Source organism: Gorilla gorilla, chromosome 6 (assembly GCF_029281585.2).
Source record: "Gorilla gorilla gorilla isolate KB3781 chromosome 6, NHGRI_mGorGor1-v2.1_pri, whole genome shotgun sequence".
NCBI lineage: Eukaryota > Metazoa > Chordata > Mammalia > Primates > Hominidae > Gorilla > Gorilla gorilla.
Window position 1 is genome coordinate 104,652,421 of NC_073230.2, and position 14,131 is coordinate 104,666,551.

Genomic DNA, 14,131 nt, shown 5'->3' on the forward strand with positions numbered 1-14,131 from the left:
CAGCAAATAGGAATATAACTCCCATTTTAATAAAATGCAGGCCGGGCACACTGGCTCACGCCTGTAATCCCAGCACCTTGGGAGGCCGAGGCGGGAGGATCACTTGAGGTCAGGAGTTCGAAGCCAGCCTGACCAACATGGAGAAACCCCATCTCTACTAAAAACACAAAAATTAGCCGGGCATGGTGGTGCATGTCTGTAATCCCAGCTACTCGGGAGGCTGAGGTGGGAGAATCGCTTGAACTCGGGAGGTGGAGGTTGTGGTGAACCGAGATCCCGCCATTGTACTCCAACCTGGGCAACAAGAGCAAAACTCCATCTCAAAAAAAAAAAAAAAAAAAAGTAAAATGCACACGTTTTGGTTCCAATATATTTCTTAGTACCCTGAAGAATAAGCACTGATTGATAACTACAGCAGTCAATATAGTCAGGTTACCATGTACCAACAGTCTATGCTTATATAGTGCTTCACATTAATACCCAATGTTTTGCTTTGTTACCTTGCAGAAATGTTGGAATCCAACAATGTGATCACTTTCAATGGCTTGGCCAACAGCTCCAGTTATCATACCTTCCTTTTGGATGAGGAACGGAGTAGGCTGTATGTTGGAGCAAAGGATCACATATTTTCATTCGACCTGGTTAATATCAAGGATTTTCAAAAGGTATCAGTATTCTAATATATGCACTATAGTTATTTTGAAGCATCTCAAGTTATAGATAATTCTCTAGCTATTTAAAAGCACTATTACTGACAGAAAATTGTTTTGAATTAATATTTTGTCTTTTCTGATGCAAATAAAAACGACAATAATGAATCAATGGATGCAATAAATCAAAAAATATCAAGAATGAAACCACAGTATTTGCAGTAATCATTATAAGAAATATGAACTTCAGCTTATCCTTTCATATCTATTTTTCCTACGTAAAAGTAAATACTTGAACCATCGTAGCAATACATCATAATTGACTTCATGAACTATTTATATGTGTGTAGGTATAAATTTATATTTCTCTGTATTTCCAGAAAATGAAGAGTTCATCTATCCATTACCCACATGCCTAATTTGGCATGCTATCAGTGTTTGTAAATAAAGTTTTATTGAAACACAAGCACTCCTATTCATTTACATATTGCCTATGTCTGTTTTTGTGCTACAACAGCAGAATTCAATAGTTACAAAGAGTATCAACTGGTCTACAAAAATGATTTACTATCTGGCCTTTTAAACAAAAAGTTTGCCAAACCCTGATCTAGGAGATCAAAGTATCAGATTTTTAAAAATGTGGTCATGCAGACATCAGCAGGATATAAGTTCTATCTTTATTCTTCATAGTATTTCTGGCTCATTTCATTAATAAGCTATATTTTTGTTGTTGTTGTTGTTGTTGTTGTTTGAGATGGAGTCTCTCTCTGTCGCCCAGGCTGGAGTGCAGTGGTGCGATCTTGGCTCACTGCAAGCTCTGCCTCCCGGGTTCACGTCATTCTCCTGTCTCAGCCTCCCGAGTAGCTGGGACTACAGGTGCCTGCCACCACGCCCGGCTAATTTTTTCTATTTTTTTTTTTTTTTTTTTTTTTAGTAGAGACGAGGTTTTACCGTGTTAGCCAGGATGGTCTCAATCTCCTGATCTAGTGATCCGCCCTCATTGGCCTCCGATTACAGGTGTGAGCCACCGCACCCGGCCTTTTATAAGCTATACAGTTTAACAGATATAAACATAGATTGACAAATTAGTGAAAATTGTGCTACTAAGTATATATGTGTTGTGTCTAAGTGAACCATTTTATCACAGTCAATATTTCTGATAATAATTATCTGAAGAATAAAGGTCTTTGTGCAGTAGCCTTCATAAAGGTAATAGTAGAATTTCATTTTGGAATACATCCCTGTCTGTTTCTATTTGTATTAGTTTTACTTCTTAACATTGAGGGCTTTGAACTGGTGTGCCCCAACTACTCACAACCAATAACAGATTTGATGATAATTTTTAAGAAGTGGCAGAATTTTTAAAAGCTTTTATTCTGGTTGGAGAGGGTTGCTTTTGGGATAAAATGCAGTTTTAAATTCAAAGCTGATTTACATTTTTAATAGAGTATAGCATAAACCTAAGACATTTTCTTTTCTTCCATTACCTGAACACTAAAAATCTGACCACAGCATAAAGAAATTTGATTCATTATATATAGAGTCATATAAAATGGTAATACACTTATAATGTATTTTAGAATTGTGATATGCCAACTTTAAAAATCACTTCGGGTATTTCTATTTTGATTTTTCAATTCGATTGATTTCAAAGCCCCCTCAGATGATAGGAATAAATGCCTGTTATCTATTATCTAAAAATACTGATTATTCATTTGTTTTTCTGAAATGATAAGTATTTATCTTAGTCTTTTGAAAATATCATAAAATTAGCATATTTTTGTTTTTGTTTTACCAAAAGAAAACCATTCTTTTAAAATGAGCACAAAATAGGTCTGGTGCGGTGGCTCATGTCTGTAATCCCAGCATTTCAGGAGGCCAAGGCGGGTGGATCACCTGAGGTCAGGAGTTCAAGACCAGCCTGGCCAAAATGGTGAAACCTGTCTCTACTAAAAATACAAAAATTAGCTGGGTGTGGTAATGGGTGCTTGTAATCCCAGCTACTTGGGAGGCTGAGGCAAGAGACTGGCTTGAACCTCGGAGGCAGAGGTTGCAGTGAGCTGAGATCATGCCATTGCACTCCAGTGTGGGTGATAAGAGCAAAACTCAGTCTCAAAAAAAAAAAAAAAAAAAAAAACTAAGTAGACGAAGAAAAATTAGATATATTGATTTTAGGAAATTTTATCAGTTAAAATTGTAGGTATTTATAATAATTTATCATTTTGTGATATTCATATATGTATATATCTACAGATAGATAGCTTTATGAGCATAGAATACCTAAGATTATATATTTAACTTATTTAATATTTTTCTGTGACTATATATTCTGAATGTGGTTAAACTATTCAATTATTTCTAAAACTGAAAATAATCAAATTATAAAATAAAAATCTTACAGCTAAGAAAAATTCTACAGCCATTTGTACACTCAGAATATATCACAGTATCTTTTACCAAATATACTTAAAATGAACTATTTTAAAGTAATGAATTACAAGGTAAATGATTTGTCCAAAATCGTGATCTTCTTGTTATAGCACTTGCCTTTGAGTTTAAAATCATTCTACTAATAATAAAGGGTATATTTCTAATTTTAAAAACATCCTATTACAAACAGATTATTTATTTTAATTATATCACATTGTTTATACAAATGAACCCAATTTACTTAAGAATTTATATCAGCTGGGTATGGTGGCTCACACCTGTAATCCCAGCAGGTTGGGAGGCCAAGGCCTGCAGATTGCTGGAGTCTAGGAGTTTGAGACCAGCCTGTGCAACACAGTGAAACCCTATCGCTACAAAATAAATACATAAATAAATAAATAAAATACACAAATAAGCTGGGCATGGTGGCACATGCCTGTAGTCACAGCTAGCCTAAAGGCTGAGGCAGGACAATCATTGCCCTGGAGGTCAAGGCTGCAATGAGCCGTGATCATACCACTGCATTCCAGCCTGGGCAATAGAGTGAGACCCTGTCGCAAAATAAATAAATAAATAAATGAATAAATAATCTGTTTATACATATATTTGGGGTGTTTTAATATTCCTTTTAACCTATGTATATGTAATGTTCAAATAGCTTTCTTCTAAGCACCTATTGTGATGAACACTACGGGAGATTTATGGTTTGTTATTAATAATTCTTGATGACCTTACAAGGTTAACAGTAAAGATAAAATAGTAATCTTATGGGCAAATACTAGGCAAATCCCTCTTAGAGGCAAAAACACATGTTCAGGTTTGGAAGAACTGTGGAAAGATTCTTGGCTTTGATAAAAGGGTACAATCTCTTTAAAGTAAATGCTTATTACATAACATGTGTAAGTGGGCCTGCCGTGAGTGGAAGTGTAGAGGCATAAGGATGAAAAAGTACAAAATAGATTATGAAGCACTTTGAAAATGAGAATAAGAAATTTAGATAGTTAACTGAGAAATTTGTGAGCAAAGAATAAAAAGAGAATTCCAACCACCAACAGTTAAACAAATCCATCCAAAACATTAGTAATTACTCTTTATGGAAATGAATACTTAAAAGACTATTAAACATACATTTACTTTTGTTCCACTTTCTTATACGTATCCTCATTAAATTGCTCTCCAAAAGAACATTTCTACATCAAAATTTATTTTACTCATGTCAGATTTCTAAACTTTTATTTGCTATTATTATTATTATTAATATTATTAACCCTGGAACTCTGGAAACTTAAAAGTCCCTTTTAAGTCTAAGAATGTTTAGCATGAATATTATACAAATTATTGTTTATAAATATTTTACTTAGATAAAAGAATCACAGAGAATCATAAAATGAGGTCTATACTGTCTCAACAATTAAGCAACAAGAGCTAGAAAACTATGAGAAAACAACTTGTCTTTTTAAGTATATGTATTTTTATATTGTAACTTTTGTTTTTAAACATATATATGTTTTAACAATCAGTGATTTCAGCACAATTTAGCTGGAAAGCTGAATATGAAAGTCAGTAAATCTTAAGTTATATATTATTATTGTTATGCCCTAGAGAAAAGTTATGTTTTACCCTCTTACATTATAAACTTTAAATAAAAATAGATCCCCTTGCCTTTCCATCTCCAATGTGAAGACTCAACTGCTGGGATTGCCCAGCAATCATTCTAGAAATTCAGTAGTCAGAGTAATGTTAATTATCAGAATGATACATTTACTGATCTTGAATTCTTGAATGTTTTTATGTGACTACTTTGTAAAAGCCTGTGGAACAACTCAACTATAATTTTAATTTACATATGCAGGCAAATGTGAAAAGGAAAGCACATAATATATAAAGAATACTCAAATTTAGAACTTAATGTTAAAAATGAATGCCTATCCAATAATTTTTAGGGCATATTGTTTTGACATGGACCTGAAATGCATTTATCAAGTCATCGTACACTACTTCAATATGTGCCAAATCCTTGTTTGTAAATGTGTTTTGTTTTGCTTTGTAATTCTCCAGATTGAATATCATAGCCTTTGTCCAAGTTGATGATCATTTATATTGAATTATCTAGAGGTTCCCAAATGAATGACAGTCATTTTAGACTAAAAGCTTTCCAGCAGACATGAATGATTAAGTGCCATCATTTCTGTTTTTTTATGTATGACTTTTTTCCCACTGAAATTAACTATTCATAATATTACTAGAAAGGAAAAATGAATTAAAAAACCCAAACTGTTCTGCCCCTATACAGATAGGAGTCATTGGAATTGCTCAGGGGATTTTATATTAAAATCAAGTGAGAGTATTTGGATTAATATTGTTGGGGGGATGAATCCACTGTCCTCCAAGCCACCATTAACATCATAGTTCATCTACTACTGTCACTGTATTCACACAATATGGGACGTTTTGGAAGGATGAAGACTAAATATGAGGGATAAAAACACAAATAATTGTTTCTCAACTAGTCTTTTAGCCCACATTAGAGAGGGTGATTGTCTTTTAGAGCTATTTGTTTGTTTCTTCAATCTACCTTTATTTCTCTAACATATACCATGCTACTTTTAAATATTTTCCCTTTCCAAAAAAAAAAAAAAAGTAAAGAGGAGAAAAAAGAGAAGTTTCCATTCTAAGTATTTTTTTAATCCTTTCAGTTACTTATTCTAAAATGTCATGCTGAGATTTGTTTCAGGGAAATGTATCCAAAGCACCCAAATGTTAAAACTGCAAAATCACTATTTCATGATAAAGACTAATTTAGAAGAATCTGAGCCATATTCTATGCCAGTTTCTACTTCTCTTCACTAAATTCTCACGTCCTCTCAAGATCTCCCTCTCCCAATCTGTGTGCTAGTTCTTGCCATACTACACTGCTTAGATCTATTGTCTACACCAGTTTCTTTCTTGCTCAACTTTGATATATAGCAAAGGCTATTGGGTAGATGGAGAATCAATGACTTATGTTCACACCAATTAACTGGTGCCACTGGAAGGTCTAAAGTGAAAGTTTCCTGAAACAGTCTTTATTGGAACTTTCTTTACTTCAGTTGCCCCAATGTCATCTAAAAGACTATATGGTGTTGGATCTCTTAGACAACTTAGTTGACATAAAACAATGTTTATTCTCTGTCCTTAGATTGTGTGGCCAGTATCTTACACCAGAAGAGATGAATGCAAGTGGGCTGGAAAAGACATCCTGGTAAGCATTAACCTACTAAATTATTGTACAGGTTGAGTATCCTTCATTCAAAATGCTTGGGACAAAAGTGTTTCAAATTTCTGATTTTTTTGTGTGTGTGTGGAAGGGGTTAGAATCTTTTCATATATATAATAAGATATCTTTAGGATAGAACCCAAGACTAAAAGCAAAATTTATTTATGTTTCATATACATAGTATAACCATAGCCTAAAGGTAATTTTGTTTTTCCCTCGGGGATGCTGAAAAAAACTGTGCTGTGTGTCTGCATTTTGAATGTGACTAATCACATGAGGTCAGGTGCGGAATTTTCCACTTGTGGGTCATGTGGGTGCTCAAAAAATTTCAGATTTTGGAGGATTGCAGATTTCAGGATTTTGAATTAGGGATGCTCGACCTGCAGTAATTACATAAGTAATTTATTACTCTATCATCTATTTTTGTTTAGTGTTCTGTGAAGCACCACATTTTACTTTTAAACTTAATCACCCTTGAGAAATAAAATGATAGTATTCAATTTTGGAACACTGACAGATTTATGTATAGAATGTATGTAAAAATAAGAATATTCCTTAAAGCAAAAATATGGTCTCTTTGGTTATTTATATATGGAAAAACTAATTAACAAAATGTGACTTTGTAGCATACATACTTATATTCAATAAGTCAACTTCTTTCCACAGGTTGATTTTCATGTTAATTCCCCTGGAATTCTTCTTGAAATGATATGAAATGTTTCCATTTCTGAGTCATAATTAAATTACGTATCTTTTCTTCTTCCCATTTTTTTCCTTTCATCTCCTCTTTCCTTTTCTTTTTCCTTCTCCATCTTTTTTCTTTCCTTTCATCCTTTCTTTCTTCCTCTCTCCTTTCCTTCCATGTACTCATCCTTTAAATAAATATGGGTTGAAAAAGGACCATGCAATAGGAATTGTCCTAGGCACTCTGGAGTGAAAGATGAATAGTAAGCAATCCCTACAATGGTTTTAGCATTGTAAAAAGATAGAGGCCATTTTTTGTAAAGTAAACTGTCAAGAAAATTAAGTGGGTGACTGGTTTGAGGAATAGCCCAGTATTTGCACAGACCATGAAAAGTAGTTTTATAATCATTTAAATAAATTAATTCAAATGAATTACAGAATTTTAAAAATATATAATTTTATATAATTTTATGTTTAACTGATATTTGGGGATGTTTAAAATACAAAGCAATATGTTTAAAAGTTTTATCTGTATTTAAAAGTCTTAGGATTTAGAGTAAATGTATTCTGTGTGTTGCCTAAAGGCATAAATCAAACTGTACATGTGTATATAGATACATAGATATTTTCAAGGGACAACTTGATTGATTTGTTACAGCTGCCTACAATGATGTATATGTTTAGAAGGATTTAGAGTTGGAATCTGAGTTCCTGGGAAAAGACTGACTCAATCTAGCAGCAATGTTGCCTATAGGTGAAGGAAGTTAGATAAAGGATCACAAAGCACAGGTATCCCCCATCCTTAATACCTGTACATTAGCAAACATGGGAAATTCATCCTTGAAAATTATATATTAAATATATAGTTATTATGTTAAAATATTCATGACACATATCAAAGACGGTAAGGCAGACTTTATTCAGGGGTACTGCTACAATGAAGTTTTGTAATGGGGGTAAGAGATTGAGCTTAATACAGGGTATGCTGAATACAAGGATAAGTGGAAATTTATAGCTAAGAAGCAAAGTGGGAGTCAGTGGGTGGAAAATTGCCCAGAGGAAACATCGGAGTAATGGGAATTGTGGATAAATTGATTAGGCAGGATTATTACTGAAGGCAGGCCAGGGTGATAAGATATTGACAGTGAGGCAGGGCAGTGGGGCAGGAATTTGATCACACATATCAATGGTGGGAGAATTTCTGTAAACTGACTCAACAGGATTCTTGTGAAAACTGGACCAAGCAGAGATGAACATGGAAATCGGAAAGTCAGGGCCTTCTTGTGAAGAGAGTTCAGGAGAGTCTGACTAGAGTTAGGTAAGGAGAGACTCTGTCAACTGAAAGTCCCTTTACACCTTCGTAGTAGAGCAAATGTTTTTCTGGTTATGTAACAGTGGATCAAAAAAAAAAAAGTGTGTTCTTCTATCAAATTTTATACAATCCCTAAATGATGCATAATTTGAAACTTCTGGAAAGGAGTAAATAGAAAGCACAATGAAGTAAGAACCCAGAGAGGTTGAGAATTTTGTGCTGATACCCCTACTGACTCATGAATATACTGAGCAAGAATGCTAACTTTCTTTGGGCTTTAGCTTCTCATCTATTAAGTGAGACAACACATATATATCACTGTGAGAAACAACTCTAATAGTTTTTGTGAAAATTATTTGAAAAGTAGAAAAAACTTCAATAATACAAGGCTAAAAGTATAATTGAACAAACAAAAATCTATTAACGTCAAAAAGCTACATTTTATCATTAACAAATTACATTAAAATATTCAGTGAGATAATACCTGAGGATGAATAGAAATGGCTAATTTACCTATTTATAGCTTTTAACACACAGATGATAAGTAATAGATTTGAACAAATATATTACCTTTTCTGGCTCATCAACAGTGTAAGTAAGATGATAATCAACTCATCCGGGCACGGTAGCCCATGCCTGTAATCCCAACACTTTGGGAGGCTGAAGAGGATGGATCACTTGAGGTCATAAGTTCGAGGCCAGCCTGGCCAACATGGTGAAGCCCCATCTTTACTAAAAATACAAAAATTAGTCAGGCGTGTTGGCACATGCCCGTGATCTCAGTTACTGGGGAGGTTGAGGCAGGAGAATCGCTTGAACCCGGGAGGTGCAGGTTTCAGTGAGCCATGATCATGCCACTGAACTCCAGCCTGGGCGACAGAGTGAGACTCTGTTTAAAAAAAAAGTAAACTAAAATAAATAACTCACACAATTCCTGTAAGGCTCAAAGGAACCCATGCAAAATATTACGTAACTGAGATATTATTAACTAACAATATAAATATAATGTTAGTCATTGTTGCTATTATTAGTATATGTAATAGAGTAGTATGGACAATTTCTAAGTGAAAACATTGTTAATGAAATTAATTCAACACTCCTTAATGGTTATGACCACTGCAGTGTTTCATTGTTCTGAATTTGATTTTGTGTGAAAATTGAAGGTAATAACCATGCTTATCTAGTTATCTTACAAATTATCTGCATATTCTAATACAAACTGAAGCTTTATTTGATTTCACGACTGAATCAACCCAGTCAAGCATATTTGATTTCATAATTGGATCAATTCATTCAATGGCTGAGATAGCAGATTTAATTTGTGTTTGTGATTTCTAAAATTATTCACCTCAAGGCATTTCCCACATCTTTTATGGAACTTTCTCCTCTCTCTCCCTCTCTATCTTTGCCTCTCTCTCCCTGTTATTAATACAAAAAACTAAGGGATTCTTGCGGTTAGCCCAGATGTAGTTAGTTCAGCAGCCTCAATAAACTAATGATCCACAAGGCCCTGTGGAGGATAATTTAATCACTTAATCATGACTTTAGAGATTCACCTGCATCATCCACCTTAGTAGCTGGGATTACAGGTGCCCACCATCACACCCAGCTAATTTGTGTATTTTTAGTAGAGACAGGGTTTCGCCATGTTGGCCAGGCTGGTCAAGAATACTTTCAAAGAAGAAAGGCAACTTCATTGCATTTTCCACACTTACTAAAAATATTTATGAATTTTATGGAACTTAATTAAAAGGATCTAAGACATGGAGTTTGCTGAATCTGATAGAGTGACACCAGATCATTTCACAGCACCTTGTAATAAAGAGTCTGAAAAAATATAAATCATTATGATAGAAGTGCATAGAGAGACACACATTTTTAAAAGTGCAATGGTGTGATAACATTGCCTTAATAATGTTTTCAAAAATCAGTTAATTAATTGTAACATTATAAAATATTTGTGCTTTGGTATTTCTTCATATTCTGCATTAAATCAATTCAAGATTTTGAATTTTCTCCATTAAGATTTATATAGTGAAAGGAAAACAGAAGTTTTTATATATTTTATTTCAAGGAAAAATATATTTTTCTTCCAGCTCTACTCAACGTTAAAATGTATTTCATACTATTTTGCTGATAACCCTTATAGATACTTTAATATTGCTTTTCATACATTTTTTATGCAAGATATATTTTATTCATTTATAATTTTATTAAAATTTATTTTAATTTTCAGTTAACCTCATTTAAGTAATGCCTCAGTTTACATATTTTGTGCACTTCAAGGTGATTCATGGCATTCATTTGTTATTTTTGGATTTTAATTTACTGATGCAATTTTTGCATTTCTTTCTTAATATATGATTTTAGAAATAGCTATTGGATGGATCCCTGGGATTTGTAACATCCCTTCCTTAATAAACATAACAAAATAAATAGCATTATTATTTTTAACAATGATTTAAATAAGCAATAAGAAATAAATATTAAGAAGAAAGAGGCTTTTTCTTTCATTTGACACCTGATTTGCAAAGTGACACAAAGGACAGTTTGATGGAAATTCTGCACTGTATCTTGGGTAAATAATAGTCAGCTGTGACTTACGGACAATAATTCTTTTCAAAGGGCTCGTGTAATACTGAAAACCACAAGAATGGATGTGAGTGGCTGTGGCAGCCATCAGGGCTCCAAGACAGAATTGTAACCAAAATAGGAACTGACCTGAACATTTATAGTAAAGTAAACAAACAACCTCCTTATTTGTTATCCCTGATTTCCGGAGCCTGCACTTACCATTTCCTACTGATTTCCTCGAAAAGTCCACTGGAAATGAAGTGCCTTTAAACAAGTCACACTGGGTAAAATGCTATCTCTGCAGCATCAGATTCAGATAGAAGGCTACAATAGGAAAAGAGGGGTCAAGACACTGGCTAATCTTACGCACTTTTAGAGTGGGCCATTCTTATGCCTAGTTAAGGAAAAGCTCATTCCTATGGCTATGACAACACAGTAAACCAGAAACCAGGACATGCCACTGGATTGAACCTACATAGTTTCTGTGTCACTGAGTATGGTATCATACAGAAAAGTGAAACCTCTCCGCATTCTCTCATGCAGCTGGGATAATATAACTCATCATTACTCTCTGCCCAGTTTTGCACCAAACACATATATTAAATCAGCAGCTGTAATTCAAGCAACTATTCCACAAAGAATAGACTTTGTTGTTAAAGAGGAAACCTGTAGCCTCAGGCACATAATTATACTCTCTTGCTCTCTCTCTCTGTCATATATATATATCAGGTTATCAGATAAATATATATATATAAGGTTATCAGATAATATATATTAAACAATAAGAAATAAATTGTGTATTTTAAATATATATATTTTATCCGATATATATAAAATATATGTTTATCTGATAACACTTATTGTTCTTTTAATATTGCTTTTCTATATATTTATATATTTTTTCTATATAGAGTGAGTGTGTGTGCCTGTGCATGCATGTACATGCATGTGCTGGTGATGACATTTCTGATATTCATCTACATTTAATTTTGTCTTGTAGAACTGAATGTACAGGATATAAAACAAATCATCATATTAATATGTCTTTTTTGGTATTGTAGATTCTAAACCTTCAAATTGCTATGGCATTTTTAGCATTAGAGTAGTGAAATGCTCATGAATTTTTCCATTGCTGTTACTTGAGAGCTGTTATTTGAAAAATATATATATAATGCAGTATATAATACTATTGGACAGAGACCCTGGATAGGGAAATAAATACAGTCGAGATACCTGTATTCTGGCTGCTGTTATTCACCTTTACTCCCATTTTCGGTATTTTTCTAGTGCTTAAAATTCAGTTTGTTATACACAGTAACATTTCTATTGATGGATTAACTTCACTGACCCTGTTTTGCAAATGAAAGCTGAATGCATTCTAAGCTGGTAAAAGAATCTGTTTTGAATCAATAGCTCTCTGAATCTTCTTTGTTTATCCTACTAAACCATCTCTCTTTGCACTAAATTTCAGTAAAACCAAATGGCAACCGTATGACTGTTAGAAATATTTTGAACATCATTGGAAATCAAAATTTCAACCATCTGAGAGGAACAAAAAAGCAGACTCTCATAACATTCTGATTCTTGGATACATTTCAAAGTGTTGTATCATGCACCTGAACTTTGAGACTTTTTAAAATTCTTGAGGGATTTATTTTTATATATTTGTCCTTAGTTGTTACTCCTCTTAATGATATGATATATTATAATGTCTATCATGTTTACTGTGGCTCAAATTGCAGGACCTCAATAGCACTAATTTTTGCCAAGTGAATGCAATTGAGGATTTAAAGCTGCACATGCATCTAAAGTTACAGTGCATTCCAAAATGCCTATGTCAACCCTTAAATTTCATTACTTTTTCAAAGGTCAAATTTGACATGAACTTTCAATTTTTTAAATTTTATTTTAGGCATATCGAGACATAATAAAACTGTATTAAGTGGATAATTAGAATTACCTTCTAATTTGGGAGTCTATCAAATAATAAAATTACATTACATTTCAAAATCCTCATGTATAATTGTTGGAATATAGTTTTTCATGGGTCTTCACATTTCTCACATCTTATGAGCAGAGGCCCTGACTAGCTTTTTGCACGCTTTTCTAAAAAAGATCTCTATGACTTTTTAATGATTGCCATTCTAACTGGTGTGAGATGGCATCTCATGGTGGTTTTGATTTGCAATTCTCTAATGGCCAGTGATGATGAGCGTTTTTTCATGTGTCTGTTGGCTACATAAACGTCTTCTTTTGAGAAGTGTCTGTTCATATCCTTCACCCACTTTTTGATAGGGTTGTTTGACTTTTTTCTTGTAAATTTGTTTTAGTTCTTTGTAGATTCTGGATATTAGCCCTTCGTCAGATGGGTAGGTGTGGAGAAATAGGAACAGTTTTACACTGTTGGTGGGACTGTAAACTAGTTCAACCATTGTGGAAGTCAGTGTGGCGATTCTTCAAGGATCTAGAACTAGAAATACCATTTGACCCAGCCATCTCATTACTGGGTATATACCCAAAGGATTATAAATCATGCTGCTATAAAGACACATGCAATTGTATGTTTATTGAGGCACTATTCACAATATCAAAGACTTGGAACCAACCCAAATATCCATCAATGATAGACTGGATTAAGAAAATGTGGCACATATACACCATGGAATACTATGCAGCCATAAAAAAGGATGAGTTCATGTCCTTTGTAGGGACATGGATGAAGCTGGAAACCATCATTCTGAGCAAACTATCGCAAGGACAGAAAACCAAACACTGCATGTTCTCACTCATAGGTGGGAATTGAACAATGAGAACACTTGGACACAGGGTGGGGAAACATCACACACTGGGGCCTGTCGTGGGGTGGAGGGAGGGGGGAGGGATACCATTAGGAGATATACCTAATTGTAAATGACCAGTTAATGGTGCAGCACAACAACATGGCACATGTATACATATGTAACAAACCTGCACGTTGTGCACATATACCCTAGAACTTAAAGTATCATAAAAAATTGTTTTATTAAGTTTAAAGTAAGAAAAAGCTGTTTATACAGTTACGATAGTGTTTTCCTCTGAAGTAAAAGGCTGGTTTGCAAATGGTCTTGGGAAACAGAGAGTGTCTCCCTCTGGAGCAAAGGGCAGATATGCGCACTGTCCGGTGCAATAAACATAACATCTCCATCAATATCTAAAGGTCAGAATGCTATACCTATTATAAAATAT

General features: G+C 33.8%; 1 protein-coding gene across 18 annotated transcripts in view; it reads left to right on the forward strand.

Moving 5' to 3' along the window:
• Nucleotides 1-14,131, forward strand: part of SEMA3A (semaphorin 3A) — a 541,127-nt gene that overhangs the window by 368,245 nt on the left and 158,751 nt on the right. For all 18 annotated transcript variants that reach the window (XM_063708664.1, XM_055392175.2, XM_063708667.1 and 15 more), the window contains 2 exons: nucleotides 508-665; nucleotides 6,259-6,321. In XM_063708664.1, the coding sequence (XP_063564734.1) occupies nucleotides 508-665; nucleotides 6,259-6,321 (221 nt within the window). The remainder of the gene's footprint in view (nucleotides 1-507; nucleotides 666-6,258; nucleotides 6,322-14,131) is intronic.